Source organism: Cervus elaphus, chromosome 28 (genome assembly GCF_910594005.1).
Source record: "Cervus elaphus chromosome 28, mCerEla1.1, whole genome shotgun sequence".
Lineage (NCBI taxonomy): Eukaryota > Metazoa > Chordata > Mammalia > Artiodactyla > Cervidae > Cervus > Cervus elaphus.
The window spans coordinates 26,886,935-26,901,762 of NC_057842.1; the positions used below are offsets into that span (position 1 = coordinate 26,886,935).

Consider the following 14,828-nt stretch of genomic DNA (forward strand, 5'->3'; position numbering starts at 1 on the left):
AAAGTATTGGAGTTTCAGCTTCAGCATCGGTCCTTTCAATGAACACCTAGGACTTATCTCCTTTAGGATGGACTGGTTGGATCTCCTTGCAGTCCAAGGGACTCTCAAGAGTCTTCTCCAACACCACAGTTCAAAAGCATCAATTTTTCGGTGCCCAGCTTTCTTCACAGGCCAACTCTCACATCCATACACGACCACTGGAAAAACCATAGCCTTGACCAGACGGAGCTTTATTGGCAAAGTAATGTCTCTGCTTTCTAATATGCTATCTAGGTTGGTCATAACTTTCCTTCCAAGGAGTAAGCGTCTTTTAATTTCATGGCTACAGTCACCACCTGCAGTGATTTTGGAGCCCAAAAAAATAAAGTTTGACACTGTTTCCACTTCTCCCCATCTATTTCCCATGAAGTGATGGGACCAGATGCCATGATCTTAGTTTTCTGAATGTTAAGCTTTAAGCCAACTTTTTCACTCTCCTCTTTCACTTTCATCAAGAAGCTTTTTAGTTCCTCTTCACTTTCTGCCATAAGGGTGGTGTCATCTGCATATCTGAGGTTATTGATATTTCTCACGGCAATCTTGATTCCAGCTTGTGCTTCTTCCAGCCCAGCATTTCTCATGATGTACTCCGCATATAAGTTAAATAAGCAGGGTGACAATATGCAGCTTTGACATACTCCTTTTCCTATTTGGAACCAGTCTGTTGTCCCATGTCCCGCTCTAACTGTTGCTTCCTGACCTGCATACAGGTTTCTCAAGAGGCAGGTCAGGTGGTCTGGTATTCCCATCTCCTTCAGAATTTTCCATAGTTTATTGTGATCCACACAGTCGAAGGCTTTGACGTAGTCAATAAAGCAGAAATAGATGTTTTTCTGGAACCCTCTTGCTTTTTTGATGATCGAGCAGATGTTGGCAATTTGATCTGTGGTTCCTCTGCCTTTTCTAAAAGCAGCTTGAACATCTGGAAGTTCTCGGTTCACGTATTGCTGACGCCTGGCTTAGAGAATTTTGAGCATTACCTTACTAGCGTGTGAGATGAGTGCAATTGTGTGGTAGTTTGAGCATTCTTTGGAATTGCCTTTCTTAGGGATTGGAATGAAAACTGACCTTTTCCAGTCCTGTGGCCACTGCTGAGTTTTCCAAATTTGTTGGCATATTGAGTGCAGCACTTTCACAGCATCATCTTTAAGGATTTGAAATAGCTCAACTGGAATTCCATCACATCCACTAGCTTTGTTCATAGTGATGCTTTCTAAGGCCCACTTGACTTCACATTCCAGGATGTCTGGCTCTAGGTTAGTGATCACACCATTGTGATTATCTGGGTCTTGAAGATCTTTTTTGTACAGTTCTTCTGTGTATTCTTGCCACCTCTCCTTAATATCTTCTGCTTCTTTTAGGTCCATACCATTTCTGTCCTTTATTGAGCCCATTTTTGCATGAAATGTTCCCTTGGTATCTCTAATTTTCTTGAAGAGATCTCTAGTCTTTCCCATTCTGTTGTTTTTCTCTATTTCTTTGCATTGATCGCTGAGGAAGGCTTTCTTATTTCTCCTGGCTATTCTTTGGAACTCTGCATTCAAATGGGAATATCTTTCCTTTTCTCCTTGGCTTTTCGCTTCTCTTCATTTCACAGCTATTTGTAAGGCCTCCTCAGACAGTCATTTTGCCTTTTTGCATTTCTTTTCCGTGGGGATGGTCTTGATCCCTGTCTCCTGTACAATGTCGCGAACTTCCGTCCATAGTTCATCAGGCTCTCTGTCTATCAGATCTAGTCCCTTAAATCTATTTCTCACTTCCACTGTATAGTCATAAAGGATTTGATTTAGGTCATACCTGAATGGTCTAGTGGTTTTCCCTACTTTCTTCAGTTTAAGTCTGAATTTGGCAATAAGGAATTCATGATCTGAGCCATAGTCTGCTCCTGGTCTTGTTTTTGGTGACTGTATAGAGCTTCTCCATCTTTGGCTGCAAAGAATATAATCAATCTGATTTCGGCGTTGACCATCTGGTGATGTCCATGTGTAGAGTCTTCTCTTGTGTTGCTGGAAGAGGGTGTTTGCTATGACCAGTGCATTCTCTTGGCAAAACTCTATTAGCCTTTAGCTATGTGTATATCTTCTTTGGAAAAATGTCTGTTTAGGTATTCTGCTCAGTTTTTGGTTGAGTTGTTTGTTTTTCTGGTATTGAGCTGCATGAGCTACTTATCTATTTTGGAGATTAATCCTTTGTTAGTTGTTTCATTAGCTGTTTTTTTCTCCCATTCTGACAGTTGTGTTTAGTTGTCTTTATACCTTGTTTATAGTTTCCTTTGCTGTGCAAAAAATTTGAAGTTTTATAAGGTCTCCCTTGTTTGTTTTTGTTTTTATTTCCCTTAATCTAGAAGGTGGGTCATAGAGGATCTTGCTGTGATTTATGTATTCTGCGTATGTTTTCCTCTTAAGAGTTTTATAGTTTCTTGTCTTACATTTAGTTCTTTAATCCATTTTGAGTTTATCTTTGTGTATTGTGTTAGGAAATGTTCTAATTTCATTCTTTCACATGTGGCTGTCCAGTTTTCCCACCACCACTTATTGAAGAGACTGTCTCTTCTCCATTGTATATTCTTGCCTCCTTTGTCAAAGATAATGTGCCCATAGGTATGTGGGTTTATCTCTGAGCTTTCTATCTTGCTCCACTGGTCTATATTTCTCTTTTTGTGCCAGTACCATACTGTCTTGATGACTATAGCTTTGTAGTATAGTCTGAAATCAGGAAGGTTGATTCCTCCAGCTCCATTCTTCTTTCTCAAGAATTTTTTGGCTACTCATGGTGTTTTGTGTTTCCATACAAATTGTGAGATTTTTTTTTGTTGTTTTTCTAGTTCTGTGGAAAAAGCCATTGATAATTTGATAGGGATGCATTGAATCTGTTGATTGCTTTGGGGAGTATAGTCATTTTCACAATATTGATTCTTCCAATCCAAAAATGTGGTATCTCTCTCCATCCGTTTATGTTGTCTTTGATTTTTTCATCAGCGTCTTACAGTTTTCTGTATACAGCTGTTTTGTCTCCCTTAGGTAGGTTTATTCCTAGGTATTTTATTCTTTTTGTTGCAGTGGTAAGTGGGATTGATTCCTTAATTTCTCTTTGATTTTTCATTGTTATTATATAGGAATGCAAATAATTTCTGTGTATTGATTGATTTTGTATCCTGTGACTTCACTAAATTCACTGATTGACTCTAGTAATTTTCTAGTAATATCTTTGGGATTTTCTATGTATAGTATCATGTTGTCTGTAAGCAGTAAGAGTTTTACTACTTCTTTTCCAATCTGGATCCTTTTCTTTCTTTTTCTTTTGTGATTGCTGTGGCAAGTACTTATAGAACTATGTTGAATAATAGTGGCGATAGTGGGCACCATTGTCTTGTTTGAACTAGGAACATTTTTTACTAATTGTGTATGTTTTAATGTTTTTATATATATATGAATACAGATGTTGATAAAATTAATCAAATTGAGCTTGATTATTTTTTCCATGGAAATTTTAAGTGCTTAATAACTTCATTTGTGTTCAGCTAATATCACTTGGAGATAAAAGGAAGGATATTTCAGAGATTGAAAACTAAAGAGAAAACCCTAAAATGAAAAAAAAAATTTAGTTTAATTTTTTTGTGAACTAAAATAAGACTGTCATTTTAACCGTGTAATTCTAATAATCAGTAAAAGCACTGTACTTGCCTATTTGTTGCCCCTTTTCTAACTCTGAGATACAGGTAAATACCTTCTATTGCTAGGCAACACTCTTGGCATATAAAAATTTTACATTTAAGAGACTTCAAGGTCTAGGACCTGGATAATTTGTAATTTTTTGCCAAAGCTCAAATTTGAGCTATTCTACCATGATGTAATACAGAAGCCAATGAATAACCTTGCTGACTACCCAACACTCATGTTTCAAGGTGATTTTGGCAGTCTCTGTTTATCAGTTACATGCTTCATAGAGGGAGGGGGTTGTGAATTATATTTTGTAGTAGCATTTGAAATATTGGGTTCAAAAATATCCCAATAGTTTTGTCTTTACATAATCATAACTATAGATGTAATTCGATAGACTGTAAACTTTGTAAATTATCAGTGATGAGTCTTTAAACACAAGATGACTTTTCTTTACACTCAGCAGAATCCAGGGATATATCTTGCTATAAATGTTAACAAATAGAAATATAATGCAGGACACAAGTGTCAGCTATATATATCATTTAAAATTTTCTGGTAGCCCTAGTTTTAAAAGGAAAAAGAAGGGTTAAATTAACTTTAATAATATTGTGTTTAGTCAGTGTATTCAGAATATTGCAACTTGTGATTGATATAAAAAGTATCAATGAGATATTTTCCTCTTTTTTACTACCAGGTCTTTGAAATCTGCTATGTATTTTATACTACTGTTAGCGAGTTGGGTCTGGCTGCTTGCTACTCAAAAATCAGCATTCAAGACAAGTGTTGTTAGGAAAGAAAGTTGCTTTTTAGTCAGAATTCTGGCAGTCTGGGAAGATGGTGGACTCAGTGTCCCACAAAAACCACCTCTGAAGATTCTGCTCAGCCATGAAAGTTTTAAAGGAAAAAGGGGACATAATCTCAGTCACTGAGATAAAGTGTCTGAGTCATTGCCACCCCCCACTGTGTGCTGGCTTGTTGAATTTTTGTGAGTTTTCTTTAGATGCTCTCGTTCACATAGTTTGTTTGCATGGATTCGTTCCTGAGATTTCTGAAGAAGAAGCTAGGGAAGAGATCTAGTCCTCTGTTACTTATTCTTCACCTCTACTTATCTGATCTATGGAAAGAACCAACAGGTTAGGCAATGTACTGTGTCATCCAGAGATCTGATAGTTGTGCCTAAGGCCAGAGATGAGCAGAGGATGGCGTTGCCTGGCCTAAGGTTAGTGACAAGACAGAAGAGACTTCCTGTAGAGAGCTCTTTCCTGCCAAAATCTGTTTACACTACTGCACATCTCAGTTTAGACTAGCGATATTTCAGGTGCTCAGTGACTTCATGTGGGTGTGGCTACTTCATTGGACAGTGCAGCTCCATACCTTCATTTGGTTCAGAGAATAAAAGGCAACTTTTATATGAGCCTATAAAAAAATAAAATTAGGTAAGACTGTTCTAGAGATTTTAGATTAGATAGCTACTAATTTTAACTAACTACTGAATAACTATACTTTATGATTTATCTTAGTAAAGCTTTTTATTCAAATGGAAACAAGTATTAATTTGATGCCTAGTGTTTAAAACTGACACAAGCAGAGCTACTTTGTTTTTTTTTTTTTTAGAGCTACTTTGATTAGAGTGATGGGGTGGGGTTGGGTTGAGAGATGATAAATGAGCCCTACACTCACAACTCTCAGGTCCTTGCCTGAAGATCATCCAAGCAGATACCCCATGGTCCATTTCATCTCTTACATTTATTTCACAGAGTCAGTAAGATTAGTTTAACTACTGGTGTAGGTTTCTCATATTCAGGGCTAGCTTTTTTTCCTACCTAACCACATATTTATGTGGCTTCTTAATTAAGGAGGAAAGAGAGAGATCACTAACAAATTGTAAATTTTTAAAGCAGAGAGACTGTCATGCTTATCTTCTTTGTATATACTCAGTACCAACATTATAGGCATTTGATAGACATTCAGTATTTGTAAAATTCGTGATCTAAGAGTCTTTTTTGATACCTTACAGTTCTAAATTATTTCTATTTGTCCAATATTTTATGTGTCTGTGATTCCCCCTCCCCTCTCTGGCAGGCGTTATGATGCTACAACTTCTAGAAAAAGTGATTGAGTTGGAAAACTGGACAGAGGGGAAAGGTCTCATCATCCGTGGGGCAAAAAATACTTTTTCTTCAGGATCTGATCTGAATGCTGTGAAAGCACTAGGAACTCCAGAGGCAAGTATTGTATGAATTAAGCAGTAGATTCTACATGTTTGTCAGCCATCTATGGCTAAGATGTTTATATTTTACTTACATGGTTATTATGATGACAGCTATTCTCTAATAGCTTTCCAAAGATAAGAGTTTTTGTTTTGTATCTAAAAGACTAGCTTGTAATAGTGTGAAGTAATGGCAGAAAAATGAAGGACAGGAAGGTTGGCAGTAAAACATCCACTATTAAAACCAGCAAGGATGTGAATTTTTTAAGTGGAAGCCCCTTAGCATCTCATGATACGGAGTTTTGCCTGTGGTACATATATGAAATATCTAGCATGGTTTTGGCAATTGGTAGGCTCCAACAAATGCTGGGAGTTGAAACATTTGCTTTTGAATTATGGTGACAGAAAAGCAGTTGGAATCATCTCTCAGTATTTGTCCTCCAAGGAAGCTGTTTTTCGTGAATTCAGCCCTGCACTAACATTCCCTAGGCAGGAAAAAAAAAAAGCAGATGAAAGAGAGAGAGGAAAAAGGGAGAAAAATGTATCTGTTACCATTTAATGACAGATGTGAACTGTATGTAGTTAATGTTTTAATTATAGAGTGGTGCTCTTGCACCACTCTATGTAGTATAAGGATTTCTGTTTGCATAATATATGTAACTTCTGTTTGCATAGATATATGAGGAAAGATCTATCTTTTCCTAATTTTGATAGATTTATATTTGAAAGTTGGTTTCAACATTTTCTGGCAGGCAGGAGGGTGCCAGCCTAAGAACTGAGTGAGCTACAGTTTTATAATCTAAGGGAAAGTGGAGACAGAGAGAAGACCACCATCTTCCGTATTCTTGAGGATTCCTTCATCAGTTCCTCCTCTGTGTTGGGTGGGGGTTTTTCTTGTCCCTATGTGGTCAAACTGGCACTGTCATGGTGCAATGGAAATGAGCAAAAGGAGCTAACATATGCCAAAATATGGTAAATCATCTCAGGTTTCAGTATAATATCACCTTTTCCTTATATTTTTGTTTTTACTGTGTATAGAGAACCACATCATAGAAGTCATTAACTTACTATGCTTACTGGGCAGGATGTGGGTCTCATTCCACCATTACTTTATAATTTTGGGGCACGTCTTATGCTTCTGTTGCATGCTTTTACTGCTAAGGAAGCCTGTTTGGTTTTGTGGTAAAGTGAAACTGCTGTCTTAAATGATCATTAACTTACTAACTCTCCCACACTTTGGTTTTATTTACAGTCCCCTCTTGGGATTAATTATTTAACCACTTGCTTTGTCCCTTTACTTTATCCCTATCAAGAATACTAAGCCAGCAATTTGAATATATGGATTCTTACCCAGGCTTTACTAGTAATTTTACTATGGGGCCTGCAAGTCATTTGCTTATAATTTTTCACCTCTAGAATGATTCTGTTGCTAGACATCTTATTTCTGTTCACAAAAGACACTATAAAGATAGAATGAGATACTAATGATAGATTATTGTGGGTCTGGTATAAGTCAGTGTTGGGTTCTACTCTCAGGCCTGGAAAGCCCACACTTGCCCAGCTTCAAGACCAAAGAAAGAGCCTGGGTTCAGTGACAGCTATCAGTGGGCCAGTGAAAAGAGGGAGCTTACATGTCTGAAGCAAAGTCCTGAGGCAACACCCCACCAGCTGCAGCAGGCAGGGCAGGACAGTCTTTGCTTCATGGAAGAGGGGAGCCACTTATAAGGGGAATGAGCTTCACGTTGGCTCATTGGTTACCAGGGAACTAGCAGAATGCCCCTCACTGCACCTTTGAGGAGAACAGTGACTTGCAGGTATGTAGAAAGGTCAGCCATGTGAGTAGGGTGTAAACGAAGCAAGCACTGGTTGAGGAAGGGATGTACAGAGAGCCAGGGAAGAGCCACCTTGAGTGGCCTGACCTTACAGTCAGATAGGAAATCATCCCTAAAAATGCAAAAGGTTATTTTGCTCTCTTTTAGTTGGAAGGTTGTTTCTGTCTCTTTAGATCATGTGGCCAGCATTTTTTTTTCTTCTATATATGTAAAAACTACAAGTGGAAACATGCTAATTGTTCACACACATATATATAGTGGGCCTGATGTAAATCAAATAGGAAAATATCAGACTTCAAATAAGATATCACTTAATAAAGTTTATTCTTTCCAGTGAGGACCTTCTCCAGATAACTTGCTGTCTTGAATGTTAGCAGTAGAGTGAGTGTGGATTTTGATCTACAGCTGACAACTCAGGTGATGTGACCCCAGTGCTTAAATAGCACTGCAGGTGTCCATCCCTTGTAGTCACGCACATCTGCCAATATGGATTAAAAAAAAAAAACACACCTTGAAATCGTGATTCTGCTTTACAGTGTGTTATTTTCAGGCCCAGAGTGGTTTTAAAATACCTTATTTCAAAATATTTTCTTGTGTAGATGAATCCTTTATTGTACTTCTATGAAATATCATTAGTCATGGTTATAGGAAATATATAGCATAGAAATAGACAATTTGAATAAATTCTCTTTATGGATAATATTGGGCTTCCCAGGTGGCATGGTGATAGAGAATCCACCAGCCGATGCAGGAGATGCAGGAGACATGGGTTTGATCCTTGGGTTGGGAAGATCCCCTGGAAGAGGAAAGGGCAACCCACTGAAGTATTCTTGCCTGAAAAATTCCATGGACAGAGGAGCCTGGCAGATTGCAGTCCACGGGGGTCTTAAAAGAGTCAGACATGACTTAGCACACGCGTGTGTAATGTACATGTGTGCGTGCTGTATTTGTCACATGATGACTTTAAAATTAACAAGACCTAGAAACAGTTTAAATAAAATTCCTGATGACTGTTTCCATTTCTCATATAGAGCTTATTTCTGTATGCCTGAAAAGTAACTAGAAATGTGTAAAACTGAAATTTTAAATAGCCTTGGGATTTTTAAGGCTCATACATGTTTATGAATTGCAGCTGCACATGTGAACACACCTGTTCCTCACAGCTAAGAAATTCTGAGATGCTTAACATGACTTAAAGTTATACACAGCCTTTCTCTGAACAAAGCTCTTTTTTATCTAGCATACTTACTCTTTGTTCTCAGAGATGTGTCACTGCATCTGCTTGTTTGGTGAATTCACTCTTCTGAGGATGGATAAGTAAAATAGATGATGATTTCAGTAATTGGATTGTTTTTCCTTCAGATTATTAATAAGGTACTCGAAAGTGATTATTAAATGCCTTTTTTGGAAAAATAATTATATTGATGTTTTTGCCACTGTGTTTTTTCCAAGCTTTGAAAAATATTTTGTTAATGAAAATTACCAAATACTAACAAAAGTAGATTTGTTGACTGAAAGAAGATGGGCAACCTAGAAGTTGCGAGTTAACGTTTTATTCTGCGGACATTCTTAGGACTTCAAACCTAAGGGGAGACAGTGTCTCATAACCCTGAGAAATTGCTCTGATGCTCTGAAGGGGAGCCAAGATATATGGGTGTGTTTGCAACAAAGGGCAAGTAGCCAGGAGATTACTGTTAACTAAAGAAAGCCAGACATCTGAAGTTAAGGAATTCAGCACTTTTCTGTGTCCGGGAAGATTCAAGAGTCTGGGCTCACTGAAATCATTTCCTTTGGTATGTACCTCAGCTCTGGGGGCCAGTGTCCTGTTTTCTCATCCTGAGTTCCCTCAAGCTGCCCTGTTGGGAGTGGCTGCAGTCCGATGACTGCTCGATGGGGGTGCATTCTTTGTTTCCATTCTAAGCTCCCTTAGGCGCTCACCATCAGGGTTGACTGTGATCGCTGATGACTGCTCCATCCTTTGTTTACCTATAGGATAGGCAGTATTTTGTTTTTCAGACTAATATGTTGAAACCCTCCTGTACTCAGAATGAATGATCATCAACATTGTATTTGCTTATCTGTTGTTAGTTTTTTTTTACCTTTAGGACCTGGTCTCGAGAGGTTGATTTCATTTTGATACCCTTTGTTTAATGAGCAGAGAAAAAAGCTCTCATTGTTCCTAGTGAAAGAAAGTGAAAGTCATTCACTCATGTCTGACTCTTTGCCACCCCTATGGACTATACCGTCCATGGAATTATCTAGGTCAGAATACTGGAGTGGGTAGCCGTTCCCTTCTCCAGGGGATCTTCCCAAGCCAGGGATCGAACCCAGGTCTCTTGCATTGCGGGCGGATTCTTTACCGTCTGGGCCACCAGGGAAGCCCCTAATTGTTCCTGTTAGACAGTTAATCCTTCATTAAGATGGTCCAAGCAGAGAGATGAATTAGCATAACACAAGCATTAGTCCTGAAAAGTTATGGAATAGAAAAAAAGAATAAAAGAGGAAAAAAATCTAGTGCAGTATTAACCCACTTCTAAGATGTGAGTTGATGCTGCAGATGTTCTGCAGACTCTGAGAAGTCTTTTTTCAGAGGACAGAAATAATAAAAATCCAGTTGAAGCTTTAAATTTGGGGGTGGGGGGAGCAGGAAATAAAAACCTTCTTACTCTGCAGTGAATGGGTTTAATATCTTGAGGAAAAGTTTGGCCTTTTAGAAACCTGTATATTCTGTATCTACCTTGAAGATAGTAGACTTCTTTGTTGAATGACTTCCCTTGTTAAGTTTTGGCCAGTCTGTTGCCCTCTATTTCTCTGTTGCCTGAATTTTTGCAGCAACCTCAAAGTTCTTGTCTAACTTCTTTGCTTTTGCTGTGATTATTGTACAGTTCCATTGTAGCCTTATTGCTTTGTAGACAAGCTGTTATAAATTTCTCAAAACCCTTCTGTGTATTTTGAAGAAACTAGTAAATTCATACAATAGGCACTTAGGGAAAAAAAGGAAGGCTCATTTATGGTTCTCTTACTGGAAGGGGGACCGTTTCCAGGGCCCAAGAGTGAGCTCCTGTCTAACACTTGGAAATGAATTGTCCAAGGAGATACGCATGCTGACAAAGCAGAATGCTTTATTGGGAAGGGATGCCCGGGCAGAGAACAGCAGGGTAAAGGGACCCGGGAGGACTGCTCCGCCACATGCTTCTCAGTCTCAGGTTTTATTGTAACTGGGAGTTAGCTTTCCAGGTTATCTCCGGCCAGTCATCTTGCTTATATCCACATTTGGTCTGATTCCTGGCAGCACTTACATCTCTCAGTCTCGATGGTGTCCGGCAAAAGGATTTCCGGGAGGTTGGCAGAACGTATTATGGGCTGGCATCTCCTCCCTCCTGTTGGCCCCTCCCAAATTCTTCCCAGCTGTATCATACTGGTTTTTACTACTCATTGATTGCCTTTGTTTTATGAATCAATGTAGTTCTCCACCTCAAATTCATCTGAGTCAGTTAACTTCAACAAGCACATACTATATGCAGAATGTTGATTACACTGCTAGCTTCTGAGGATAAAGAAGGCGTTTTGTCAGCTGCAAATTATCTAGCAAATGCCATCTCCTCTTCTCCTCCGTAAAGCCTCCTCAACTACTCCAACCCAGTGCATTGTTTCTTCAGACATGTGGAGTGGGTAACTGTTCCCCTCTCCAGGGATCTTCCCAACCCAGGGATCGAACCCAGGTCTCCCGCATTGCAGGCGGATCCTTTACCAGCTGAGCCACAAGGGAAGCCCTGCATTGTTTCTTATTTGCCACTATTCTCAGCTTGTTTAGCATTTCTCAGAATGCTTAATGTACTATACCTTGATGCATGATGCATTTCTTTTTTCTCACAAGATTTTTGAAGACTGGGAACCGGGGCCACATTCTACTGATCACGTTCCCTGTTTTTATCTTGTATAGATGATGTAACTAATAATAAATCTAAACACAATGTATACAATCTATAAATTCTCTAGTTAAGTTAGAAAAATGAAAATACTACAGAAACACAAAGGAGAAAGCTGTTACTGTGGGATTTAGAAAATCTTGTTGGAAAAATCTTTGATTCAGGCATTCCTTGAAATAGGTAGAGAAAAGGACCAGCTGTTCCAAATAGTGGGAATGACATGAGCCAAGACATAGAAAAACAGTAAATGTAAGGTGTTAAAGGAATGGCAAATAGGTTGTTGCAGAAGAAGTTAGGATGCTTGAATGAAGGGTACAGTAGTCAATAAAGTTGGTAAAATAGTTTGGGATCAATCCTTCCCAAGGAATTCTGACCTTATTTTATTGGTGATATGAAATTATCATCCTATAAGAAGGTTTTTCAGGCAGGATGCAAGATATATTACAGAGGAAAAAGAAATTAAATACAGAGAGGCCAGTTAGGAAACAAGGCTGTTGTGATAATCTAAGCATGAGTAACAAGTTCAAACTTGTAACAGTAGAAGAAGGGATTTAAATTGGAAATATTTCAAAAGAAGGTTTGAGGGGACATGCTTGGTAACTCAGCAAGCACAGGAAAACTGTGAAATGGAAGAGTTAAAGATAATACCAGGAATTCTGAACCTTTTGAACTAGAAAAACCATTCCTGTTAATTCAGAACTCACTGTGATCTATTACAGAGCATCTAGGTACATTTCCATTTTTCCAACCGTTTTTTAAATAGAACAGTTTTTAAAATTTTCCGTTCCTTCCTTATTGTGTAAGAAAACTGAAGCTCACAGTTTTGACTTGCTCAAGTTTATGTTTTTATTATGTGGTAATACTTGGGTTAAAAGTTAGCTTTTTCATAACCAGTTGGTTTTGCCATGCCAAATTGGAAATATTGGCAGAATATGAAATTTCTTAGTAGGTTTTGGGACTCTAAAGGAAACAGTAGTTGAAGCAATGGGAATGGATGAGACTTCCAAGGAAGAAATTGTAGATAAGGGAGAGAAAGATAATCATGGATTGGAATTTTGGTAACGTGTATTTAGCTGAATTAAAAAGAGACAAAGAAGAAAACTTAGAATATAGTAATCAAAGAAATAGGAAGAGGATCAGGAGTTGAAGTGTTGCTAGAAACTGAGACTATCGAAAAAACTGATCAAAGGAAGATGCTATATATGTTATGGTGATACAGAAGGAGATGAGAATAAGGAAAAGCCATTTAATTTAACAAATAGGAGATTGTTAGAAACCTTTGAGGAAAGTCTTTTGAGAGAAGACTGAAGACCACATTATACTTGGTTTAAGAAAGTATAAGGGGAACTTGAGGAGGAGCCAAGATGGCGGAGGAATAGGACGGGGAGACCACTTTCTCTCCTACAAATTCATCAAAAGAATAATTGAACGCAGAGCAAACTTCACAAAACAACTTCTGATCGCTAGCTGAGGTCATCAGGCGCCCAGAAAAGCAACCCATTGTTTTCAAAAGGAGGTAGGACAAAATATAAAAGATAAAAAGAGAGACAAAAGAGCTAAGGATAGAGATCCGTCCCGGGAAGGGAGTCTTAATAGAGGAAGTTTCTAAGCACCAGGAAACCCTCGCACTGGTGGGTCTGGGGGAAGTTTTTGAATCTCGGAGGGCAACCTGACTGGGAGGGGAACAATAAATAAAACCCACAGATTACGTGCCTAAAAGCAACTCCCAGCAGAAAAGTACTCCAGATGCCTGCATCCGCCACCAGCAAGTGGGGGTGGAACGGAGAGGAGCAGGCGGCATTGCTTAGGGTAAGGACCGGGCCTGAGTGCCCTGAGGACAATCGGAGGGAGCTTTTGTGAGTTACCAACTTAAATTGTGGGATAGCAAGAGAGAGAGTGATAATTAACTGGCCTGAATACACAGCCGGCTGTTCGCAGAACAGAGGGTCTGAGCAAGTCCAGAGAAGAGCTTTCAGGCTGCAGACCGGCCCAGCCCCTCCGGAGGCAGAGGGGAGGGGAAAGGGGCAGGCTCGGCCCCAAGGACCGCATCCCCTACCGCACTGCAAACAGGCCTCCAGTTTCTAATCAGAGACCTCCTGAGATTCTGGATGGTCGACATCCGCCGGGAGGGTCGCGGCGAGACACAGGGTGCAGGCACCCGACTGGCACGGGCGGGGACTGGGGCTGGGTACGCGAAGGGCAGAAGGCGCACGCACCGGACTGGCACGGGCGGAAACAGACTGGGACCGTGGAGGGGAGAAGGCGCGCCGCACCCAGGGGGAGTGCGCCCGTCAAGCTCCTGGCTGCCTGAGCTGCCCGAACGTGGAAGGCACAAAAAGCAGGCGCAGCATTTTGTTCCGTGCTTTTGTGGAACACCCAAGGGCTGGAACCGCGCACAGGGCAGGGCACGCTCCATACAGAACAGCTGGGAGCCTGAGCAGCGTAGAAGGGGAAAGCAGCGCCAGCCCCTCTCCGCAGCGCGATGGAACTAGCAACCTGAATAAGAGACCACCTCCGCCTGCCTGTGTCAGGGTGGAAATTAGGCACTGAAGAGATCAGCAAACAGAAGCCAAATAAACAAAGGGAACCGCTTCAGAAGGGACCGGTGCAACAGATTAAAATCCCTGTAGATAACACCAACTACACTGGAAGGGGGTTGTAGATATCGAGAAGTGTAAGCTGGAACAAGGAGCTATCTGAAACTGAACTGAACCCACACTGACTGCAACAGCTCCAGAGAAATTCCTAGATATATTTTTACTTTTTTTTTTTTTAAGTTAAAAAAAATTTTTTTTTCTTTTTTGTTTTTTCTCTTTTACTTTCCTTTAAAATTCCCTATTACTCCCCCATTACACCTTAACTTTCATTTTCATAGATTTTTTATGATTTTTTTAATTAAGAAAAATTTTTTTTCTTGTTTTTTTTTTCCTTTTTCTCTTCTGTTTTCTATTTTTCTTTTTCTCTTATTTCCTTCTAAAGTCCTCTTATTACTCATCTACTACTCCTTAATTTTCATTTTCATTACACTATAACCTTACCAAAAAAAAAAAAAAGAGAAGCCCTATTTTTAAACCGAACTTCATATATATTTCTAAAATTTTTTCTTGTGTTTTGGTTTTTGTTTTTAATATTGTATTTTTAAGAGTCTAACCTCTAC

The 14,828-nt window shown here is 39.3% G+C and overlaps 1 protein-coding gene across 8 annotated transcripts in view; it reads left to right on the plus strand.

Moving 5' to 3' along the window:
- The window catches only part of ECHDC1 (ethylmalonyl-CoA decarboxylase 1), a 59,233-nt gene that overhangs the window by 18,773 nt on the left and 25,632 nt on the right, over positions 1-14,828 (plus strand). For all 8 annotated transcript variants that reach the window (XM_043889784.1, XM_043889778.1, XM_043889777.1 and 5 more), the window contains one exon: positions 5,784-5,926. In XM_043889784.1, the coding sequence (XP_043745719.1) occupies positions 5,784-5,926 (143 nt within the window). The remainder of the gene's footprint in view (positions 1-5,783; positions 5,927-14,828) is intronic.